The 22,529-nt window shown below is 39.3% G+C and overlaps 1 protein-coding gene across 13 annotated transcripts in view; it reads right to left on the bottom strand.

Annotated features, from left to right (window-relative positions):
• Nucleotides 1-22,529, bottom strand: part of LOC128118422 (F-box only protein 30) — a 135,419-nt gene that overhangs the window by 38,974 nt on the left and 73,916 nt on the right. Inside the window, exon 29 of one of the 13 annotated variants that reach the window (XM_052751024.1) lies at nucleotides 10,668-10,896. The exons of the other annotated variants lie outside the window; for them this stretch is intronic. Coding sequence (XP_052606984.1) covers nucleotides 10,683-10,896 — 214 coding nt within the window. The 3' untranslated portion in view covers nucleotides 10,668-10,682. Of the gene's footprint in view, nucleotides 1-10,667; nucleotides 10,897-22,529 lie in introns of those variants that run through there. 13 annotated transcript variants of the gene reach the window in all.

Raw genomic sequence — 22,529 nt, 5'->3', positions numbered from 1 at the left:
GAAGAGAGGCTGCTGGGAGGTGTTGAATCTTTGTTACCAGTGGAGAAACAAGGGAAACGAGAGGGATTGTTTCCTTTTTCTGTCTTTGCTCTCTTTCATTAGGACTAGGGGAGTGTTTAACTTGCAAGCTGCCTTTTATATAATCTGCTTGGGAAAGCCTTTTGTTTATAGCCTGATACTGTGCCAGCTTCCATGAATTCCTTTCCATTTTTTTTGAAAGTCCTGACATGAAATACTGGCTGTTCCCATCTCAATAGCCTCTGTTCACTCCTCCATCTCCTGCTTTTTCCTGGCTTGTACTCTCACAGTCAGCTACAAGAACAACAGATCAAACATCTGTTTATTTAATGATAATGAGATAATTCTATCATCCTCTGTGTTGGATATAAGGACATGTTTTTCAGCACTTTGTTAAAAATATCTGTTAAGCAGAAAGTTTTGAAAGAGTCTAGGAATTTTCAGCAATAAACCCAAGAGTTTGGGGTCATATAATTTTCATTAAAGAACAGGAATCTGCCTTTTAATTGAGTTAGTTCACAATGTTAGTCTGTCTCTTGCTGATTATTATTATCTTTGGGAGCTGTGTTAGTCAGCTAAGCTGAGTAAACGCTTCTGTTCCTACAGCTCCTACGTTAACCCATAGTCACTTGTGTTTAGAGAAAACTCACTAGAAATGTACTTTACTACTTATGGTTGCAGAGAAAATCTTTTATGATTTTAAAACAATCTCTCTCTCTTTTTTTTTGGTAGAAAAGAGACAAATAAGCCATTCCCTTCTAATAGCATTATATTGCATTCCTCAAATGTGTGAAAGTATTGAAATTATTTTTTAGCATGTAAAAATTATTTTGAGAATTTCATAAGTGATTTTACTGCATTTATGTCATTTCTATTCCTTTTTTTCCAACTACTCTCATTGATGACCTCTTTTGGCATAATTATTATTGTTACACACATATTCACACACATATACACACACAAAACTTATTGAGTCTATTTACTGTTGCTTGTATATACATGATTTTAGAGCTGAATATTAGGGATTGAAAAAGTGTTCTCTGTGTGTGCATGTGTGTGTGTGTGTGTGTGTGTGTGTGTGTGTGTGTGTGTGTGTATGCATGCACACATGCTTTTTCCTTGCTTTCATGCTCATGCTCACATGTGTGACTGTGTATATAGTGATCAGAGGTTAACAATGAGTGTCTTCCTTTATTGCTCTCCACCTTATTTTATCACCTTGTCTTTTAAATTTAGTTTTAGTGTTTCTAACTGGAATAAAATCACATCATTTCTCACTCTCCCTTTCCTCCTTCTAGCTGCTCCCGGCTACTCTCCATCAAACCCCTCCCATTCTTCCCCACTCTCAAGTTGATAGCCTCTTGGAAAAAATATTTCAAAGACTGTCAAAAAGACTTTTTTAAATTTTTTTATTTTCCTATGAAGATATCTCTAATTATCTATCTATCTATCTATCTATCTATCTATCTATCTATCTATCTATCTATCTACCTTATCTATCTATCTATCTATCTATCTATCTATCTATCTATCTATCTATCTACTTATTTAAACTCATGCTTACTAAGCACATACCCCACCCCTGTGGCCCAGGGTAGCCAGAAGCCACCAAGTGCCCACCCCAGCCCCATGGCCCGGGATGGCAGGTGCCACTATGATGAACAAATATGTGGTGGAGAGATGGGAAAGAAAGAGAAGGTCCTTGCTCTTCCTGAAATCTGCAACTATAAGGCAATGGCGCCTAGAGAAAAAATATGAAGAGCAGGCAAGGACCAGCAGGCCAGGACATAGAGACAAGGGCTTAATGACGGTGCATGTTGTCTTCCATCAGTTCCTGCTGGCCCCCACACACTGGGTATTTAGGGTGATACACTCCCTCATTTATATATGTGTTTGCTTAAGTTGACTTAAGAGATTTTGAGACTTGCTTTGAGAAAGTTCTAAAATGCCTGTTCCCATTACACTGAAATACACTACCACACAGTCTTCTTTGTTCTAAGGTAGAGTACAATTCTATTTCCTTCTGCACCTCAACCTCAACTTTATGCCTAGATGGGAAGCTTACCAGTTTGTCAGTAGCAGAACGGTGATACGTTTGAACCACACCATGGAGTTTTGATCACTACAGGAGATCAACATGGCTGAGGGTCTGCTTTGTTTTGTAGATTTGTCTTCTCCCTCATTATTTTCAGAAGCAGGTATGTTTCCCAACACAAAAGTGGCAAGAAAGAATTTATCATTGATTTTATCTGATCAAAACTTGGGTAGGCTCCCAAGGTCACCACATACAAGGTGCAAAGCACACTTTCATCTATCTGTAACAAGGCTCCTTTGATAAAGCATTAAAGTACAACATTGATTTATGTTACTTAAAAGCTTCTTTAATTTAGAGTTAACTTAGCACATGCCATACTGCATGCCCAGTCTCCTTTGTGGAGAGGCTGGATAGGTCACTAACCTTACTGAACTGTTACATACACTTTGCTCCTAACCTGGCCAAGCTTTGTGAAATTTATTCCAGAGAAACTGTGGTTTGGCATTCTTACTTGGTTAACGTACCCAGAAGTTTGTCATTAATAACTTAAATTCTCTGGATCTAATATCTTTAAAAATAGAAGCAAAAATCCCAGGATCCTAATTCTGTCAAATGAGTCACTTCTTATTTTTGCCAGCGACCCCTGGGGAACAAGGCGAAGGCTTAAATCCTATAAGAGCCACAGATGAATTTCCTAATGGGTTATGCAGAAGGGCGTGGAAATCTGTGGTTTAGGAGCAGCTTGTGAGTTGTCTTGCTGCCCATTGCTTGCCAACCACCAAAGCACTTTAGCCCTAAGGGGACAGTCTTAAGAACAGAGACAGAGCACAATTAAGAAATACTAGCAAATCCCTTTATCATAAGCCTCTGTTTCCTTTTCACAAAAATGACAATATGCTTCTAACATTTTTTTTTTTATAACTTACTAAATTTGTTCTTTGATGATGCCATACATGTATACAATCCATTGTGATTCCTCTCACCTCCCCATCCTCTCTCACACCTCACACCTTTGCCTCCTCTCCACAAGGCCTTACACACTCATGTCTTCTGGTTTTGTTTTTGTGACCCACTGAGTCTAACCAGGGCCATCTATGTAAACATGGGTTTGGAACTCTTCATTAGAGCCTGGTGAGCTCATACAGCAGAAAGCAACAATTGCCCTACTTCCAGAACCTACCAATAGCCATTAGTTCAGGTGAAGGATAGTGCCCTGCCTGTGATACCCTCCATTTTCTGTGATTGACTTCTCAGGTCATCTTGTGCAGGCCCAAGGCAGATAACCACGCTGCTGTGAGATCATTACTGCAACGACTGTATCATGCCCAGAAAATGGTATTTTGCAGCTCTCTTTTTTTATCTCTTCACTCCTTTTCCCTCAGTTCCTTGATATTAACATTCTGTTTAGGACCAAATACTTAACTGTCATTTATTCTCAGCACCTTAAACAACTGTGAATCTCTGCATTCACCACAGTTAATTGCAAAGAGGAGCTTCTCTAATTAAGGCTGAGAGTATCAGTTGCCTATGGGCACACATCTGTCTTAGTTAGGATTACTATACTATGACCAAAAGCAAGTTGGGGAAGAAAGCATTTATTTGGCCTAGGCTTCCATATTACTTTTCATTACTGAAGTAAGTCAAGACAGGAACTCAAAACAGGGCAGGAACTAGGAAGCAGGAGCTGATGCCAAGGCCATGGAGGAGTGCTGCTTACTGGCTTGCTCAGCCTGCTTTCTTATAGAACCCAGGACCACTAGCCAAAGGATGTCCCCACCCACAATGGGCTGCTCCTCCATCAATCACTTTAATAAAATGCCCTACAGGTTTGTCTACAGCCTGACCCTTTGGAAGCATTTTCTCAATTGAACCTCCCTCCTTTCTGGTGACTCTAGCTTGTGTCAAGGTGACATATAACTAGACAGGATATTATCTGTGGAGATAAAAATGAAGATTTGGAATATATGTGGAAAGTGTTTGGAAATTAAGGTTCAATGGATGTGTCTTTACCTCATGATATGGTTCCACTCACCTGTCAAATTATGCCTTTCTCAATTATTTGTTCTCATTCACCCCAAACTTTACACTTAACCTTACATACTATTTGATCTTTCTTGCCTCTGGGAGCTTTTTGAAGGTTCTTCCCTCTGATCTAGTGTCCCTTGTCTCCTGACAGCTAATTCTGGGTCCTTGTCAGGATTCCAGCTCATATTCTGCTATCTTAATCACATGCACCTAGATGTGACACTTCCTCTTGTCACAGAATTTCACATGCTATGTTGCCTTACTGTCCTTACCACCTCCCACTCACTGGCATGGCTTCACACAGCACATTAAACCTGGCATCACGAGAGAGATGATGCAACACTTGTCAGATTCGATTATTCTAGGCATCACATGGGACTACAAGGGAAAATTTGTCTTGGTTTTCTCAAAAGAAATAACATTCTATCCTCAGAATTTTATATCTTCACCTCCTTTGTGTGTTACGACTTGAACACAGATTTATCTTGAAGTTTAGGAACATACCTGAGCAGATGCCATATCAATCATAAAAGTAACATGTTTTCCAGATTAAAAAGAGGACACTAGATTATATGACTTTAGGATTTGAAATTTTCTATCTTACGTGTTTAAAATAATAATTCCAAAAACAAAAGTTCTGACAAGTCACATACATTAATGTATTTGGCCAACATGTATAAAAGCATAATGGATAAAATTAAGAATCTTCTTAGTAAAAGCTATTGTAACTTTCAAGTCTTTGATGACCTTTGGTGGAAGCCCTAAAGCCAGTATGTTAAGGATCAAATTAAAGGGCACAACTCCTGTGTTTATTCAGCTTCTCTCTACCATGGACTGTAGTGTGTAGCAACAATGCAAGTTCCATGCCTCATCCATGTGGTTTCTCTTTATGCTGCCACTTTGCACCACTGAAGGATTTATCACCATCTCTGGCTCTAACGACACAGGGAAGTAGCTTTGTTAGTTCAGGAAAGGGTTGTGGACACCCTCAAGGCTTTTCCTCTCACAACAGGCATAGACAAAATGAGGTCCAGAGACACAAGGAACTCCTCCAAGGTAGCAGAGGTGGGTTGAGCACACAGGTTCCTGGTGCCTTTCCCCAGTCCCCCTTTTTGGCTTTTGATCCTTCATCTTTTTTTTTTTTTTTTTTTTTTTTTTGGTTTTTCGAGACAGGGTTTCTCTGTGTAGCTTTGTGCCTTTCCTGGAACTCACTTTGTAGACCAGGCTAGCCTCGAACTCACAGAGATCCGCCTGGCTCTGCCTCCCGAGTGCTGGGATTAAAGGCGTGCGCCACCACCGCCCGGCTGATCCTTCATCTCTTGATTTGGGTCACCTGTGATGCATTATGTGTTCCCTGTCTGTCTCTGAGTTACATTTGCCTAGTTTACCATCAACAAGGCTTACAGCTGGATAGTACTTACCCATAACTTTTCAGTGGCTAGAAAGATAACCATGATTAATGCCTGTTCTTAGAGCAGGAATATTACTTCTAAAAATGGTGTAATTTAGAGTTAACTGGTGCACAATTTGGATAGTGGGTTTTTTTTCTCTCAATTCCTTAGTAGGAATAGGTTTAAAACAATGAAATCAGTATTGATAGTGGCTTAATAACGCTCTCTAAATATACAAAAGAGAAGGTCTAACATGTTGTAGAATATTATTTTAAAGTGTGTTGTAGCCGGAGGTTTCTCTGGTCCTGCCCAGCCCCACAGTCTGGAGGAATCTCTCCTATCTGCAGTCCCATAGCTGCTTATAAAATAATCATTCAGAGGCTTAATATTAATTACAAACTATATGGCTTATGGCTCAAGCTTCTTGCTAGCTAGCTCTTATAACTTAACTCAACCCATTTTATTAATCTGTGTATCATCACGTGTTCTGTGGCTCTATCTGTGTCCTTGCTGCTCCTTGGATGGTGGGCTGCCATCTCTCCCCACTCTGCCCTTCTTCTCTCTTTATCTTTGCTTGGATTTCCTGCCTGCCTCTAATCTACCTTGCCATAGGCCAAAGCTGCTTTATTTATTAGCCAATGGGAGCAATACATATATTCACAGTATACAGAAAGACATTCCACAGCAGTGTGTTATTTTTGTTTATGCTGCATTTGTTTAACTTTGTGAGGCTGTGTTACTTTGCCTGTCTAAAACACCTGACTAGTCTAATAAAGAGCTGAATGGCCAATAGCAAGGCAGGAGAGAGAGAGAGAGATAGGTGGGGCTGGTAGGCAGAGTGAATAAATAGAAGGAGAAATCTGGGAGAGAAAAAGGAGTAGCCAGAAAAGGAGGAGGACCCAGGGGTCAGCTACCCAGCTACACAGCAAGCCACGGAGTAAGAAACAAAGAAAGGTACATAGGAATAGAAAAGGAAAAGCCCACAGGCAAAGATAGATGGGATAATTTGAAGTTAAGAAAAGCTGGATAGAAATAAGCCAAGCTAAGGCCAGACATTTATAAGTAAGAATAAGCCTCCATATGTGATTTATTTGGAAGCTGGGTGGTGGGCCCCCCCAAGAGTAAAAAGTAACCAACAACAATAACAAGGCAGACAAATTTCTTTTTAAAAAAAAACTTTGAAAAGATTTTAACTTTAACTTTCCTATATATGTACATATATTAACTTTTTAATACTAAACATGAGAAGCTGTCTTTTGAGTTCTTGGTGAGGGCTATCCAAGGGACGCCTCAAACATTCAGCCTATTGCTGTTGCACTTGGCTGCTGCTGTCCAGAGGTAGAAGGTAAATTCCAATTGCTGAAGATACCATGTACTTCAGAAATAGGGCCCAGAGACCCTTGAGCTGTACCTAATGCCTACTCCCTGAGGAGTTGTTTTCATGGTACTAGAAGGCACTGTGCAAACTTCCAAGGGAGGGAGACATTCAACCGTCCTACCCAGCTGTGATGCCTACGAGCCGCGTCAATGCCCAGCATGGCATATTAACTCTAAGGGAGCAGTAATGGCATGCATCCCTTGTTGGTAATCAGCATTGCTCTAATTGAACTTGAGACCCATTCAACAAGAGGGAAACAATGCTTGGCACTGGAAACTTAATTCTCCAGTGCTAGTGAAGTCTTACTTATTTTAACATATGGAAAGAATCTCATTTAGCCTTATACAGCTTATAATGCCTTCAGAGTGTTATGGTTTAATACTAAGTAAAACTCAAGCTTCCATGGATTGATTAGATCTTACTGAAGTCAAACTTTAAATACCAGAATTCTTGTGTTGTGCCTATAACTAGCAAAAGAATTTTAGAGAAGATTGCATTGGAAGATGAAATTAGATTTATTCTTAAGTTGAACCCAAGCATAAATAATTCATATAACTTTCTTCTTAAAGACCAATTCCAGAATAGTTTTCCTCATCCAAATCTGTATTTCGTTAAGTGAAAGCATATATTACAAGACAGAATCACAAATATTTCTCATATTTATGTGGGTTTCCCTTTATTCTTCTCATTTTTGCAAAACAAGCCCTGGTTGTTCTCATTAGCATGGAACTAGATAGTCCTACTTTGCTTGTTATCATAATGGAGCATAACCTAGCATGTATCTTACTTTTTCGTGTTAGTGGGGTCAGAGAGAAGAGTTGGCAGTAACTGAGTTTACCTCTGTTTCCAGAAAATAGTTCCATGTAAAACAAATGTTTTTACTAAAAATAAATGGAAAATAGTAGACAAAATACATTTATATTTAGTATATTGTTTCTGTCTAATGGTGAATGGAGACAGAGTGGAGATAAGTCCTATGCTTACATGGGCCTGATTCCTGTTTCTAAATATGTATGTAATTTCCTCAGTTCAGGGACTCCAAGGAAAAGGCACCACAATAGAATACGTATATTGGGACTAATGTCAGTGAAAGAAAAGAAAAACAAAACAAAACAGAACCAATGTAAATGCTTGATAGGCATGACTGCTCAACTGCACTTCCAGCCTGTGAAGAGACTGAGATTCCTGGAGCAAGCTGGCTAGAAAGATGAACGGTATTGGCGAGCTCTGGGTTTGATGGGAAGAACTTACTTTAAAAAATAGGGTGGATGAGCCATTGAGGAAGATTCCTGAAAGCAGTCTCAGGCCTACACACACACACACACACACACATATGCACACACACACACACGTGTATGCATACACATACACAAAAGTGCATACAACTACATACATACAAATATACATCCCTTTCTCCCACATAAACATTAAAAAGAAAAAATCAAGACAATAGATGGGTGGTATTCTGTACAATTTAAATTTGCTGCATATAAATTGTAACAAAATGAAAAGATAGCCCATAAAATGGTTGGTATTGAGGAATTAATATAAAAAATAAGGATAGATACAATTAAGTAACAAAACTTTAAAACAAATAGCCTGATTAAAAATAGACACATGACAGGGACAGGTATTTCTCCAAAGACTTAAAAGTAGTTAACACATTACTAGTTATTAGGGAAAGACAAATCAAAATTATAATGAGTTATTGACTCATTCCAATTAGGATGAGTACTATAAAAATGATCAGGGACACTAAAAAATCTGAGTTTTAGTGAGGATATGCTTCAATGGTGGGAACATGAATTGGTGAAGCCACTAGGGCAAACGATGCGAAGTTTCCTCAAAAAATTAAAAGTAAAATTACTCTTTGGCCCAACAGTTCTACCTCTGGGTATAAAGCCAGAGGGACTCAAGTGTATTAAAGAGAGATCTGTACTCCTTGGTTCATTGTAGATATGAAAATAATTTAAGTGTCTCTTGGATGAGTGAAGGAACTTGTTTATATACTAGAATATTATACAAGTATATGAATGCAATATATCTTACCATTTGTAATAATATGGAAGAATCTGGAGGCTACTAAGCCAACAATTGATCATACTCTATCTCAGGGTTCATTGGGGAAGAGGGGGTAGAAAGACCCAAAGAGCCAGAGATGGTGGATGAGTATAATGAAACAGTGTTTTCTGGACACAGCAGGGCAGTTGCACATATAAACTCGCAACAGTTGTGACAGCATGCAGAAGACCCATGCAAACTCAGTCTAGAAAAACAATTTCATCATGGAGAGGGGTGGTGGGCACAAAGTCCCACTCCTAGCTGAGGGGCTATTGGCTAATGACAGCTTCTGGGAGAGGGAGTCAGTCTTCCTTTAAGAGTGTCACCCGTGATAGGTTGACCGAGTGTCAGTGGATGACGACACAACCCAGAATACATGAGAAATACAAATTGGACTTTATTGGCTTAAAAATAAATAAAGAAGGCATAATGTTGGGTGGGTAGGGTAGGGTGTGGGAACAATTAGGTAAGGAAAAGTGAATATGATCAAAATACATTGTCCTCAAACAAGGATGACATCAGCAGACATGCTAACCTGAAAGGGGAAAAGCTCACAGAGCCTTAACTATAGCCAACTACAGGCAACTAGAAATGCTGAGTGGGAGGGGTAGTCTTCCCCGGGGAAGAGCACACCAGTGGCTATCCAATATTAAATGGTCATCCCTGAAAAAACAGGCATACAAAATATTATACAGACTAAGCAGGTTGTATTTATAGATTTAGGAAAACTACATTGCATGAAATTCTCAATGACTAATAAAAATGAGAGAAATAAAACAAAAAAACTAAAAAAGACAGGAACTAGCTGGGCGGTGGTGGCGCATGCCTTTAATCCCAGCACTCGGGAGACAGAGCCAGGCAGATCTCTGTGAGTTCGAGGCCAGCCTAAGCTACCAAGTGAGTTCCAGGGAAGGCGCAAAGCTACACAGAGAAACCCTGTCTCGAAAAACCAAAAAAAAAAAAAAAAAAAAACCAAAAAAAAAAACCCAAAAAACAGGAACTTTGGAGGAATTAATTAATTTTATGATATGATGATGGTTTAGTGGGTATACAACACACACACACACACTAAAAAATATGTATACTTGCCAGGTGGTGTTGGCACACACCTTTAATCCTAGGACTTGGGAGGCTGAGGCAGGCAGATCTCTGAGTTTGAGACTAGCCTGGTCTACAAAGGGAGTTCTAGGACAGCCAAGGCTACATAGAGACACTGTCTCAAACAACCAAAATCAAAAAGAAACAACAACAAAAATTATGTGTGCTTATTTGCAGGTATTTTGCCAGTTACTTGGTAGTATTGATCATTTACTTTTGTGTTTCAGTCATCAAACTGTGCTCCAAACATATGAGGTGCTTCTTTCTCTAAACATGTTTTTTTTTTTTAAATGGTAAGTGACATTATCTGTATAAGACTGAAAAATTAAGTTATAAGATTGTTCCCTTTTCCTAAATCTCATCAGTGGCCAGACACTGTGCTGTTTTGGTGTCTATTTTCCTGAAGTCTGGCATACAGTAGTTGCTTACATAATGTTAGATGAAAGAATAATTGGATGAAAGACAGCAAGCTCTCACGTAATGTAGAGTTTCATTGACTTGCAGTTTGGATATTGACAACAACAATGTATGATGCTTTATGCTAGTGCTGAGCTATTAAGATGCAAATCTTTATCCAGCTTGAAAGAACTTGACCTTTGTAAGTGCTGTAACCAAAGGATAAATGACTGTGAGAGAACAGGTAGAGAGACAAGGTGCTATTTATGTTGAGACTTATTTATGTGTCTTGATGTGCACGAGTCATTCTTTGATTTTGTTGACAAATTGGGTCACTTCTGTGATATTCAGTGTTAACTGTAAACGTGACAGGATCTACAATCACCAGAGAGATAGGTTGCTGGGCATGCCTGTGGAGAATTCTCTTGTTACTCGCTGTGGGAAGATGCATCTTAATTCCAAGTGGGTCATTTCCCTGGGCAGGTGGTCTTGAACTGTATAAAAGGAGAAAGGAAACTAAGCAGTTTGCATGCACCTGCTTTTTGGCCTAGTACAGTGTGTCCAGCTTCTTGCCTTCATTTCCTGGTCATGGTAGGATGTGCCTTAAACCGTGAGCTAAGACATAGCCTTTCTCCTGTAAGTTGCTTTTGTCAGAGTATTTTGTACTCTGGGACAATCTCTTTTTACCTTCCTGTGTACTACAACTCTAGATAAGCCCTTTCGGATTATCATCTGTGGTCTCACCCCATTTTTTCCCCTTTATTTGCTTTAGGCCTTAATTTTGGGATCTTCACATTTATTCTTTAGGGACATTTGTTATCTAATAAGTCCCAATTATATTTGGGTCAAGCCCATTGAAAAAAGATTCTGAATAAAAAGTGTACTTCACTTCTTGGTGACTAGTGCAAAGAAGAGAGCAGTTTTGTAAGTCACTCAGTTTAAGAATAAGATACAGTTCATTAGCAGGATTTGAAATTGTTTTGAGAATAATGTCAAGATTTAGCCCCCTCCCCCCACACACATATTACTCTTTCCAAGTAAAAAGCCTAAGAGGCTCAAGACTGGATGATGACCTAGATTTTTGGGACAGCCTACACTGAAACAATTATTTATTTTGAGCTGTCACATTTGTAGGTCACTAGCCGTAGATAAATTTGTTAATGTTATCATACTATTAGTGTCCTTTATTCAGCCAGTAAATCTAACCCATAAAATAAAACTTAAAACATGGACCATGTGAGACTAGTACCTTTCTTTATTTCTAGTGCAGAACATTCAGGATCACAAACTGTCACAGGTTTATAAACTGCTATAGTTTACAACATTAATTTTCTGGCTTGATTATTTTCTTCCCCAAAGCTGTGGCCATCTCAGGCTCCTGGTGTTCTCTCTTGATTGGGTTCATGTATTGGCGGTGCTGTGGAATGAGTTATGGGCCCTTACAACTCACACATTGAAGCCTTTCATTCATGGTGTCAAGGTCTTTGAGACAGGGTTCTTTGGGTGGCAAACTGGTTTTGAACAGGTGGTGAAGGCAGAGCCTTCTGACAGGTTCAGTGCCTCAGAAGAGATATAAAGTACTTTCATTTTCTCCTTCCCATGGTGGGGGGTCACATGAGAAGGTGAAACAGTATTGGTATTCTCTAGAACTCAACTCTGCTAGACCCTGATCTTGAACTTCCAGCCTCTAGAACTATGACAAATACATTCCTATAAATAAAGCCTTCCAGTCTGTGGTACATGCTGTGACAGCTGGGGCTAAGTGCCATTGTGATTAGCTACCTACTAATGTGATCCCTGTAAAATCAGAGGTTTACCCTAATCCAAACTGCCATTCCAAAAGCAGCAAGAAGCCAGGTGCATCTGAACAAGGTCTGAGGCTAGGTCATTTCAGGAGTTGGGCCTCAGGGTGAGTATAGGTCTGAGTATAGGTCAGAGCTGGGCTTAGCTTAAGCATTTTCTATCAGCCTCAGTAAGCATTTCAAGACAAGGCAAGAAGAACTTTCTGTGGGTAGCTGCACACTTCTGCTTTCTGTTTATGCTTTTCTTTTCTTTTTTTTTCAACTCTATTTGATATGATCAAGGAGATAAGAAAACTTTACTCAGAAGCTGTGTCATTGAATATGATGGAGTTGGACAATTGGGTGCCAGATTGTGCTGTGTAGTTGTTTGGTTTTGCTCTTTTGGCCTTTTTGGGAGGCCCACCACCCAGCTCCCAAATAAATCCACACATGGAGGCTTATTATTACTTATAAATGCCCAGCCTTAGCTTGACTTAGTTTCTTGCCAGCTTTTCTTAACTTAAATTATCTCGTCTATCTTTTGTCTCTGGATTTTTCCCATTCTCTTACTTCTGTAAATCTTACTCTTACTCCATGGCTTGCTATGTAACTGGGTGGCTGGCACCTGAAGTCCTTCTCCCTCTCTGGCTACTTCTTTCTTCACTCCTCCATCTCTTTTTTTTCTTTCTATATCTTCTCTCTGTCTGCTAGCCCCGCCTATCCTTTCTCCTGCCTCTTCATTGGCCGTTCAGTTCTTTATTAAACCATCAGGTGTTTTAGACAGGCACAGTAACACAGCTTCACAGAGCTAAACAAATGCAACATAAACAAAAGTAATACACCTTAAAATAACATTCTACTACAGTGTTGTTTACACATCCTTCCTCAGGTTATCTGATTGCCCTGCAGCTGTATTACACTGACTTGTATCCACCGATGAGGATTGATTGTGTCTTCTCTGCTGTAGGCTCTCTGACTTCTTCTAAGCTGTGGGGAACTACTTCCACTTCCCATTAACATCAACATTCCTTTACACCATATATATTTGAGCATCTATACTTCTTCTTTGACATGTTTCCCGTGAAACAAAATCTTTGTCATGTGTTCATTTTTAATGCCATGTTTTTACACTTTTTCTGAATATTATCTTTTAACACTTAACTTCCTCAATCAGACATGGGGATAACAACAATTCCCTCATCTTATTTCCTTCCTATACTTTAAAGATTACATGAGCCATAGTCAATAGGGCTCATACTTAAGGACTGTCTTATTTACTTTTGTGTTCTTAATACATTGAGAGAATTATGTATCATGGTGCTTTTATTATAAAATACTAGACTACTTGGAGTTATTCTAATTACTATCAAACCTTACTGATAACACAGGACCACAACCTCTGACCTCACTTCAAAATGGCTAAAGGGTTCACTTTAGGTAGCACTTTTGAAGAGCAAAGGTACAGAAGTCACATGCTGGGCAAATGGGGACATGAACACTGGGCCCTGGTTTTTGATTCCAGGGAGGAGGCCTCTTGTAGAAGAGAAAGGCTAAAGGAGACTCCAGAAGTTGCCTCTTTCTTTGTAGGCCCTGTGCCACCAGGGATTTAGAGATCAAAGGTGCTTTCTCCACACAAACATTAGCTTGTCTAACACACAATCAACTTGCCACTTGGGCTTAGCCTTTGTGCTGGCTAAGGTAAGAAGATAGAAAGAGGCAGGTAGAGAGTAGCATTTCTAGGGTGTAAAATCTTACAGAGAATATCACCATTTGTTAAAGCACTTCAACTACCTACTCTGATTAACCAAACCTGTATTCTACTTTTTAGGGTCAAAACACTTATTTCAGTTCCCAAATATAAAACCCAACTTTAAAAAACAGGAAGCTAAAATTCCAAATTGAGGTCATTGTACAATACTCTGTGATGGCTTTTCAGGCCACATGCTTAGCTTTACTTTTCTACTCTTTGTCTTTCCCTACTGTTAAAATGAACAGGTACACTAAACATAAAACATTGCTAAATCAAAGTGTTTCAGCAACCATATCTGAAATCATTCACCCATCACAGTGTAGTGGGATGTATAACCCAAGAGATATCAGGCTGTGTTATAACTTGAATATGAAATGTAATCCCTCAGGCCCAAGTGTATGAATACTTGTCTCCAGATTGGGGGCAGAGGTACAATTCTAGGTGGTAGCAGAACCTTTGGGGTTGAAGGTATGGCTAGCCTTAAGGTATGCTACTGGAGAAGGGCCTTTGAGGGTTTCAACTTGGCCCTGGCTCTCTGTTCTTATTTGGTACCATATCAAAGCTGCTGCTATGAACCCTTCTGTCCTGTGCTCACCCACTCCAGCAGCCATGCCTTCTCTGCCATAGTGGAATGTTCTCTCTGGACAGAGAGCCAAATTAAATGTGTCTTCTCATAAATTGCTTCTCTCAGTTTTTTTTTTTCATAGTGACAAAAAAGTAATACAACTAGATTTCCATGATTCTAACAAATATTTGAGATAAATCAACCTATAAGGGGGAAAGGTTTATTTAGTTCACAGATTTGGAGCCTTCAGTCCACGGCTGGCCTGTTACTTTTGGGCCTGTGGCAAAGAGTTAGATCATGGTAGGACCATGGTAGAGCAAAATGTACAACTCATGGGTGTCAGGCAATGTATGGAAAGAGGAGGAACTATATTCTACTAGCTCCTTCAAGCGCAAGATCCTAGGGACCCAAGACCCCCTACTAGGTCAAAGACTTTATTACCTTCCAAATGAACCAAGCCCAAAATTTAGCCTTTAACACATGGCAGACATAAACTATTATAAGGTTTTAGTCTTGGGACCTATAAATTGTTATATATAAAGAGGGTCATATAAAAGAGATTAAGTGAAAGATGGAGATGAAAAGGTATCTTGGGATGAATTTGGGAGGTCCTGACCTGAATGCACACACAAATGCCACTGTTACAGGGCAACGGAGGGAGATCAGACATAAATAGGAAAAGACACTGTGAAAACAGACACTGGTTGGTGTGATATGGCTCAAAGCTAAGAATTTCAGCAGCACAAGACTCTGGGGGAGACAAAGGAAGAGACTTTCCTACAGAACTTATAGGAGAACTGGAGGCCTGCTAGCACCTTGTTGTGACCCAAGTGAAACATCAGAATTCTGGCTTTGAGAACATGATACAGTCAACTGCTATTACTTGAAGCCAACTCCTTCCATGATCACTTGTTACAGCAGACACAACAATCAAATATAGGTCATTCCATAGAAAAGTGGCTTCTGCTTTCTAAAAATAAAAGGATAACTTTGCCAAATGTGTAAGATTACTTGTGCCTCCATTATGGGGTGTTGCAAACTGTGTGGTTAAGCCACAGAATTGACTTACATATCAGAGGCTAGTAGCTCTAGATCAAGGTCAGCCACATTGGTTTTGTTTATAGTTTCTCTCTAGTTTGTAGATGGCTAGCCTCTCTGTGAGCCTTCGCATGGTCTTCCCTCTGTACCTGTCTGTGCCCTGACCTCTTTTCATAAGCACAGCCATCCTGTTGGTTCAGGGTCTGTCCATGGGAGGTTATAACTAAATTGCTTTTTTAACTATTTTTAAAACACTGGGCTGTGAGGGAATTTGAATTAAGCTCTGTAAGCGGACTAACCCAGATTTCTCAGGGAAACTTTTGCTTGACTTGAAAGCATGTTTGCCTTTGTTGTTGATCTTACTGTCTGTCCTCTATTATGCCCTGTTTGAAGCTGAGTACTTGCACACTTTGAAGTTGTATTTATTTTGATGGCAATGAAAGGTGAATGAATGTACTGATCCTTTAAAATGCTTGGCAAGCAAATGTAACTTTCATGTTTATTTCAACGTCACATAACCTCGCTGAGTACTACAATGTGGACATATCACATTTCTGCCCTACCTCGGGCACTCACAACTAAGAGTAAACAAACCATTATAGAGTTTTATTTACAGAACAGGAATTCTCAGTGTGTCCTCTGAGGGCTGGGATGTTTCAGTTAGTAAAAGTACTTCTTGTCACACAACCATGAGGACCTGAGGTCAGAGCCCCAGAACTTAAGAAACAGCCAGGCAAAATGGTACATATCAGAGATTGAGTTCTGCGGAGCTAGAGACAGGAGGATCCCTGTGGCTTGCTAAGTTGATGAGCTCCAGGTTCAATAAAAGTCCTTGTCCAAAAACTAAGGCTGAGAGTGATAAAGGAAGACATCAAACTTTGACCTCAGTCTCTGGCCTCCACTTGCACGAACACACATAACAGACAGGTACACACACACACACACACACACACACACACACACACACACACACACACAGCATCAGTAACACCTGTACAACTATTAGAAATGACTAACTCAGTTCAGCCCAATTTTTTAGGTACTAGTGTTGGGCCAAGACTTCTACAGTCTGACATCAGCTTGTATATTTTTGCCATATTTATGCATAGCACCATTTTGGAAAAAAGTTTTCAGATAACAATTAACTCAGCCCCATGAGCTTGACATGTTTATATTGAAGCTCTTTACAAAGTAAATATGGTTTCATTCAGAAGATGGGTTTTTTTGTTGACTTAGAAACAACGCTCAAGATTAAGGGTCTAGGGAGAATGACTGAGGTAAACATAATCCCTGTGGGAGTCAGGATTGGCTTGCTCCTATGACAACACAGAAGTCATTTGGGTCTTGTAAAGTACAAATGATATCTCTCACAAGGATGAGTTTTATGGTCTAGAAGTAATGCTCCAAGTTTTAGGGGGAAAAAGGTCTATGATACATAAAACATAAATTCTGGAGGATATGGGCAGAGCCTGGCTCATCAGACAGCAAAATATCACTAGGTTGTAAACTATATCCATTCCCAGCATTCCAGGAGGAGGAGAGGTTAAAAAACTTTCCTTTGAAGGATGCCTGTGAGTTTAACTTTCCTGGCTTCTCCAGTGCTTATCTGTGTGCACAAGCATTATTTTTTTTTACCTTCTACATAATGACATTCTATTACTTACATAATCAGACACCTAAGACTTAAAAAGCCAGAATTAAATTAGTAAACATTTAAGACCCATAATAAATAATTACCGAACTATATGGAATTATTTGCTATGTCAAAACTCAGGGCTTCTGCTTGGGGTAGTAAAAATAATGATCTGGTAAAAAGCTGTATATGTATATAAGAACACCGTCCCTGCCCCCAATACATGGAAAAGCAAATGGAGTAGCTATTGGTTATGCCCAAGGTTGGGGGAGAAATGACAGGGTCCTCTGACCTTCCCTTTCATCTACAATTCAGGCTTTTTATGAAACTCATTATTTCTCATCCTTACATGAATTCTAATTGTATCCATAAGTGTCTGTTGAAAAATTATTATTTAAATTCAAATCTCCCTTCTTTCTCACGTTACCTTCCTCAGTTCTTCTGAAGGTCTGTTGAGAGTACGGAATAGGCTTTGGTTAAGCATAGTTCTTGTCTAATTTGAACTCTTTCCCACAATGATTGAAGCATGATAATAGTTTGTTGAGTTGCTCATGTAACCTCTTATTTTACATAGGAGGAGGTAAAGAGACACAAGTGACCTGTTCAACAAGACCCAGATTGCTAATAAAGTCAGAGCTCAGGTGTTCTTAATGTAAACAGGTGTTGTTGGATATATTCAAAAGCATTAGAAATTAAGGTCTAAGTTTGGGGCAGGAAAAATAAGAGGTAGATGACAATGAGCTGCATTGTAAGTCATAGCAGAAGCTGAAGTCTTGATTATACACAAAGCCTTAATTAGAAACTTGTATAAGTAACTTGACTTATTAAGTGCATAAAATATATAGAAAAATGAGACATTATGTTTTAATATAAAGGATATCTGAGCAGTAAGTATCTATGGAAAGTCTTTGGGTCACTAGTAATCCTCCCTCCAACCATAATATTGCCCAACATTTATCTGTGGAGCCTCTACGGTGCACTCTGTGATGCACTATAGCAGAGGCCAAGATTCTAGCTTTCAGAATTTCTGTAAGAAATGGGAAGGATTTATAAAAAGAGTATATCAGACTGCAGTAGAATTAAAACAAACTTCTAAGAGGCTTTAGGGTTGACAGTAGGAGGATCACGAGTTCAGTTTTGTGCAGTATGACTGAAATGGCCTTACTAAGCTGATGATGTACAGAGACCTGAAGGAAGGTGGGCAACAGGCACAGCATGTGCTGGGGAGAGTTACAGGCAGAGGGAACATCCAGTTAAAAGGCCCTGAGGAAGTACACTGGGCATGTATGTGGCACAATAACATACATTCCGAGGATGGAGCATACAAGGGGATATGTGGGAGAAGACAAGTAGAATCAGGCAATGGAGGGATGGAGCATGTAGGGCCTGGTAGCTCTTACAAGAGTTTAGGGTTCTCTTTAGTGAGTGGGAGAATTTTGTACAGAGGTATGACATTATCTGATTATCTGTCATGTGTCTTAAAAGGATCACTGATGACTGTTCTGGAAAGACTGTAGGAGGGTATCACAACCCAGTGAACAATTATGGTGTCAAGGACAATGGTAGTCGGGAAGATGATGACAATTATTTGGGGTACAGTTGTAGTTTGAAGGCTAACTTGACTGATAGATGGGTGTGAAGGATGAGAGAAGAAAAAGTTATCAGGACAATTCCAGAGTTATGGGCTTGAGTAAGGGAAGAATGTGGTGACATTTACTAAGATACATTAATATAGCCAGGTGTCTTATTCTAATACTGGTAACTAATACAACTGATAAACAAGTCCATTTTATTTACTAAAAGCTCAGAGGGAAAACTTTATTGCTTATGATTTTATACCACTTTAATGGCATCTGTAGTAAATAATGTAGACATGAATTCCGGAGAGATTGCTTAGTAAAGCTTTTTGTTCCTCATTCTAGGAGAGGGAAGCATGCCATGCTCCCTGGCAGCATGTTGTGAATGGTATGTGTGTGGGAGATGTCAGCTTTACTGTCTCAATGCTTGTTAAAGGATGAAGGAGGAAAGGAGAGGAAGAGAAGGGAGTGAAAGAAAAAAAGTTTACAACCACTTAACGCTAGCCTTAGAAGGCAGAGATGTAAGGACTACTTGGTCCTCTTGATGGAGACCTTCCAGTGCTACAATATTAATTCTGTAAAGGCATATTTTAGTGTTACTACATGTCCTACTGTGCTTGTGGATGTCATCTCCAGTTTCAGAATGCATTAAATTCACATGTAGAGCCCTTGAAGTACACAGGGACAGAACATTGACATTTTTATTCTTAGGAGGATTTGGCTGATAGGCTAAAGAATAATAGGATTTTGTTATGCTGGCTGGTGTCCTTAATCTGAAGGTCACTGAAAATTGAACTTTAAAACTGTTAGTGTACAGTACCATGGATGTGTAGTCTCAGCTACTTGTGTAACTGCTGGGGCATAAAAACTGAACATAGCCGGGCGGTGGTGGCGCAGCCGGGCGGTGGTGGCGCACGCCTTTAATCCCAGCACTCGGGAGGCAGAGCCAGGCGGATCTCTGTGAGTTCGAGGCCAGCCTGGTCTCCAAAGCGAGTTCCAGGAAAGGCGCAAAGCTACACAGAGAAACCCTGTCTCGAAGAAAACAAAACAAAACAAAACAAAACAAAAAAAAAAAAACCTGAACATAAACATTTGTGACCAGTCTGGGCAATAAAGATTCCCTAGCTAACTCTGTAAATGGAAAGCAAATCAATCTCTCTCTCTAACACACACACACACACACACACACACACACACACCCCTACCTGATAAATGATATCTAAAAAGTTTAGGGTAATGGTTTGATATACATACATACACATTATGAAATAATTTCCACAATCAAACTAATCAACACATCCATCACTTCATAGCTTGTTTTAGCAAATCTTTTACACAGGCAAAACTAGTTCTAAAGTCATGCTTTCATCCTTTGAAAGTTTTTCATTTACAAGTGAACAGTGCAAGTTTGAAATAGAACACCAACCATTGTGTCTACAGCTCCAAGCTGCAATTTCAGTATTGGGTTCAAACTTTAAAGCCAAACTTAAAATCTTCCAAATGGTCATTGTACTAGTTCCTTTCCTTGTTGCTGTGACCTAATACCAGATGGCAGTAACCTAAGGAGGAAGCGTTTGTTCTGGCTCAGTTCAGAGTGAACAGTCCATCATAGCCAGAAGCAGATACCACTTTCAAAAGCCTGCCCTCAGTGGTCCATTTGTGATACTGGGCCATGGCTCTAATGGTCTACAATGTCCCAAATTATTGTTACCATCTGAGAACCAACTGTTCAAACACATGAGCCTGGGAGTTGGGGGCAGTTTATATTCAAGCCATAAGTCACTTAAACTTGTTATGATCAACTAAACTGCTTTTACATAGTATTCTGAATATTTCATTATCAGTGATGAAAAATCTGACTCTCAATCCTGCCTGCCTATGCCCCAGAGATATCAGGGAACATTTTTATTTGGTGTGAACTGGGCATGGTAATTACAAGTGAAATCTAGTGGAAAGAGACCCTGGGTACTTCTCAACATTTTATAATAATGTACAACAGTGCACAGGAATTATCTAACCCAATGCACATTCCACAATATGTTCTCCACTGGAACCTTACAATTTGCCCATCAACTCAATATTGGCACGCTGAAGGAAGATCAGCACTGTAGGGTTGAATTTCTGGGATAAGACAAAGTCCCTCTGAGGATGTACGCTTTGTTGTTCACCACTCCTGGAGTTGGAAGGCTGTTCAATTCTTTCTTTAGAAACTGACAAGTGCCACATATCTAGAGAGTTAATGAGAGTGCTTAAAAGTTAATTGTCTGATTTATCTCATGTCTAAGAATTTCATTTGAGCACTGCCTGGTCATTTTAGCTATACGACATGCTATTTAATCGAACTGACTATGACCATTAGCAATTCTAGACATAGCAGCATTAGTAACCATGGCTGCCAGTTATCAACTGAGAGTCCTCAGGTACAATATTCTCTACAACAGGTGCCTCAAATTCTGATAACCATCTGTCTTATTTTCATCTCCAACAAATTGTGCCAAAATGTTTACATGCCTAATGATTTTTGTAAAAAGCAAGCAAGCAAGCAAGCAAACAAACCTATACAATATTAAAATATTTCAAAAAAATTATTGAGTTATAATTGACACATAAGAATCTAGCTATTTAAAGTGTACAAATTAAAAATTTTTAGTATATTCAGAGATGTATAACTACTAGTGCAACTTGAGTTTGGAACATCTTCCTCACTCCATAATGAAACCCTGTATCTATCAGCAATCATGATGTCCCTCTCCTAAACTCAGGCAACTAGCAACAGTGACATACTACTATTGCTAAATATTTGCCTAGTCATTTCATGTAAATAGAAGTACACAGTCTCTTGTGAAATTTCACCAAGCATGTTTTCAAGGTTTTTCATTTTGCAGTATTAGTTCTTAATGTTCAAATATTCTACTGGAAGTATGCATTTTCTTTTTCTTGAGTACTATTGTAACTGAAATGTATTTTACCAATTCTCTGAACATGTGTTGAGTTTATAATTCCCAATTTAGAGACAGCTTTTTATTTAGAGAGACCTTGTTTTGAGACAGAGTGTCATATATGCCAGGCTGGTTTCTAACTCACTACATGGCTGAGGATGACCTTCAACTTCTGATCCTTCTGCCTCCACCTCCTGAATGCTTGGGTTATAAACACGGGTAACCATGGCAGGTTTATGTGTTGGGGATTAACCCAGGGCTTTGCGCATCTGGGCAAGCACTTTACCAATTGCGCTATATCCCAGTCCTAGAGAGAAGGTGTTAAATGATTAAGTTAAAAAGAGGATAACCTATAACCTAAGGGGCCCGATACAACATGACTGGTCCATATAAAAGAACACCAGAGGCGAGGAAGCACAGAGAGATCTTGAGAGGACATACTGAGGAGGCAGTTGTCTTCCTGATAGAATTAGCTTAACAGAAAGGGAGAGCACAAAACTTGAGTTTCTAAAAATGCAATATTCATTGTCAGATTCCCTCCCCTTGTGTTATAAGAGTCATCTTGAGAAGCCTATCAGAAAAACTATATGGGAATAAATCATCCATAATTAGGAATAAATTAGTTACTTCAAGCACTTTTGGAATGAACTTATCATCTAATAATACAGGGAAGAAATATTTTATTCAGCACAACTTGTCTACATTTTTCTTGTATAACTTTGATCCAAGAGAGCAAATGGTAAGATTATAATAGAAAACAAAACCTGAACAATTCCAACTAGAGTTAACACCCCAACTTAGAGGGGGGAAATTTCATGGGGTTTCACCCTTAGATGAAGAGCTA

Source organism: Peromyscus californicus, unplaced genomic scaffold (assembly GCF_007827085.1).
Source record: "Peromyscus californicus insignis strain IS unplaced genomic scaffold, ASM782708v3 Scaffold_22__1_contigs__length_63687245, whole genome shotgun sequence".
Classification (NCBI taxonomy): domain Eukaryota; kingdom Metazoa; phylum Chordata; class Mammalia; order Rodentia; family Cricetidae; genus Peromyscus; species Peromyscus californicus.
The sequence above is the reverse complement of the archived record's forward strand: the minus strand, read 5'-3'. Positions and strand labels throughout refer to the sequence as shown.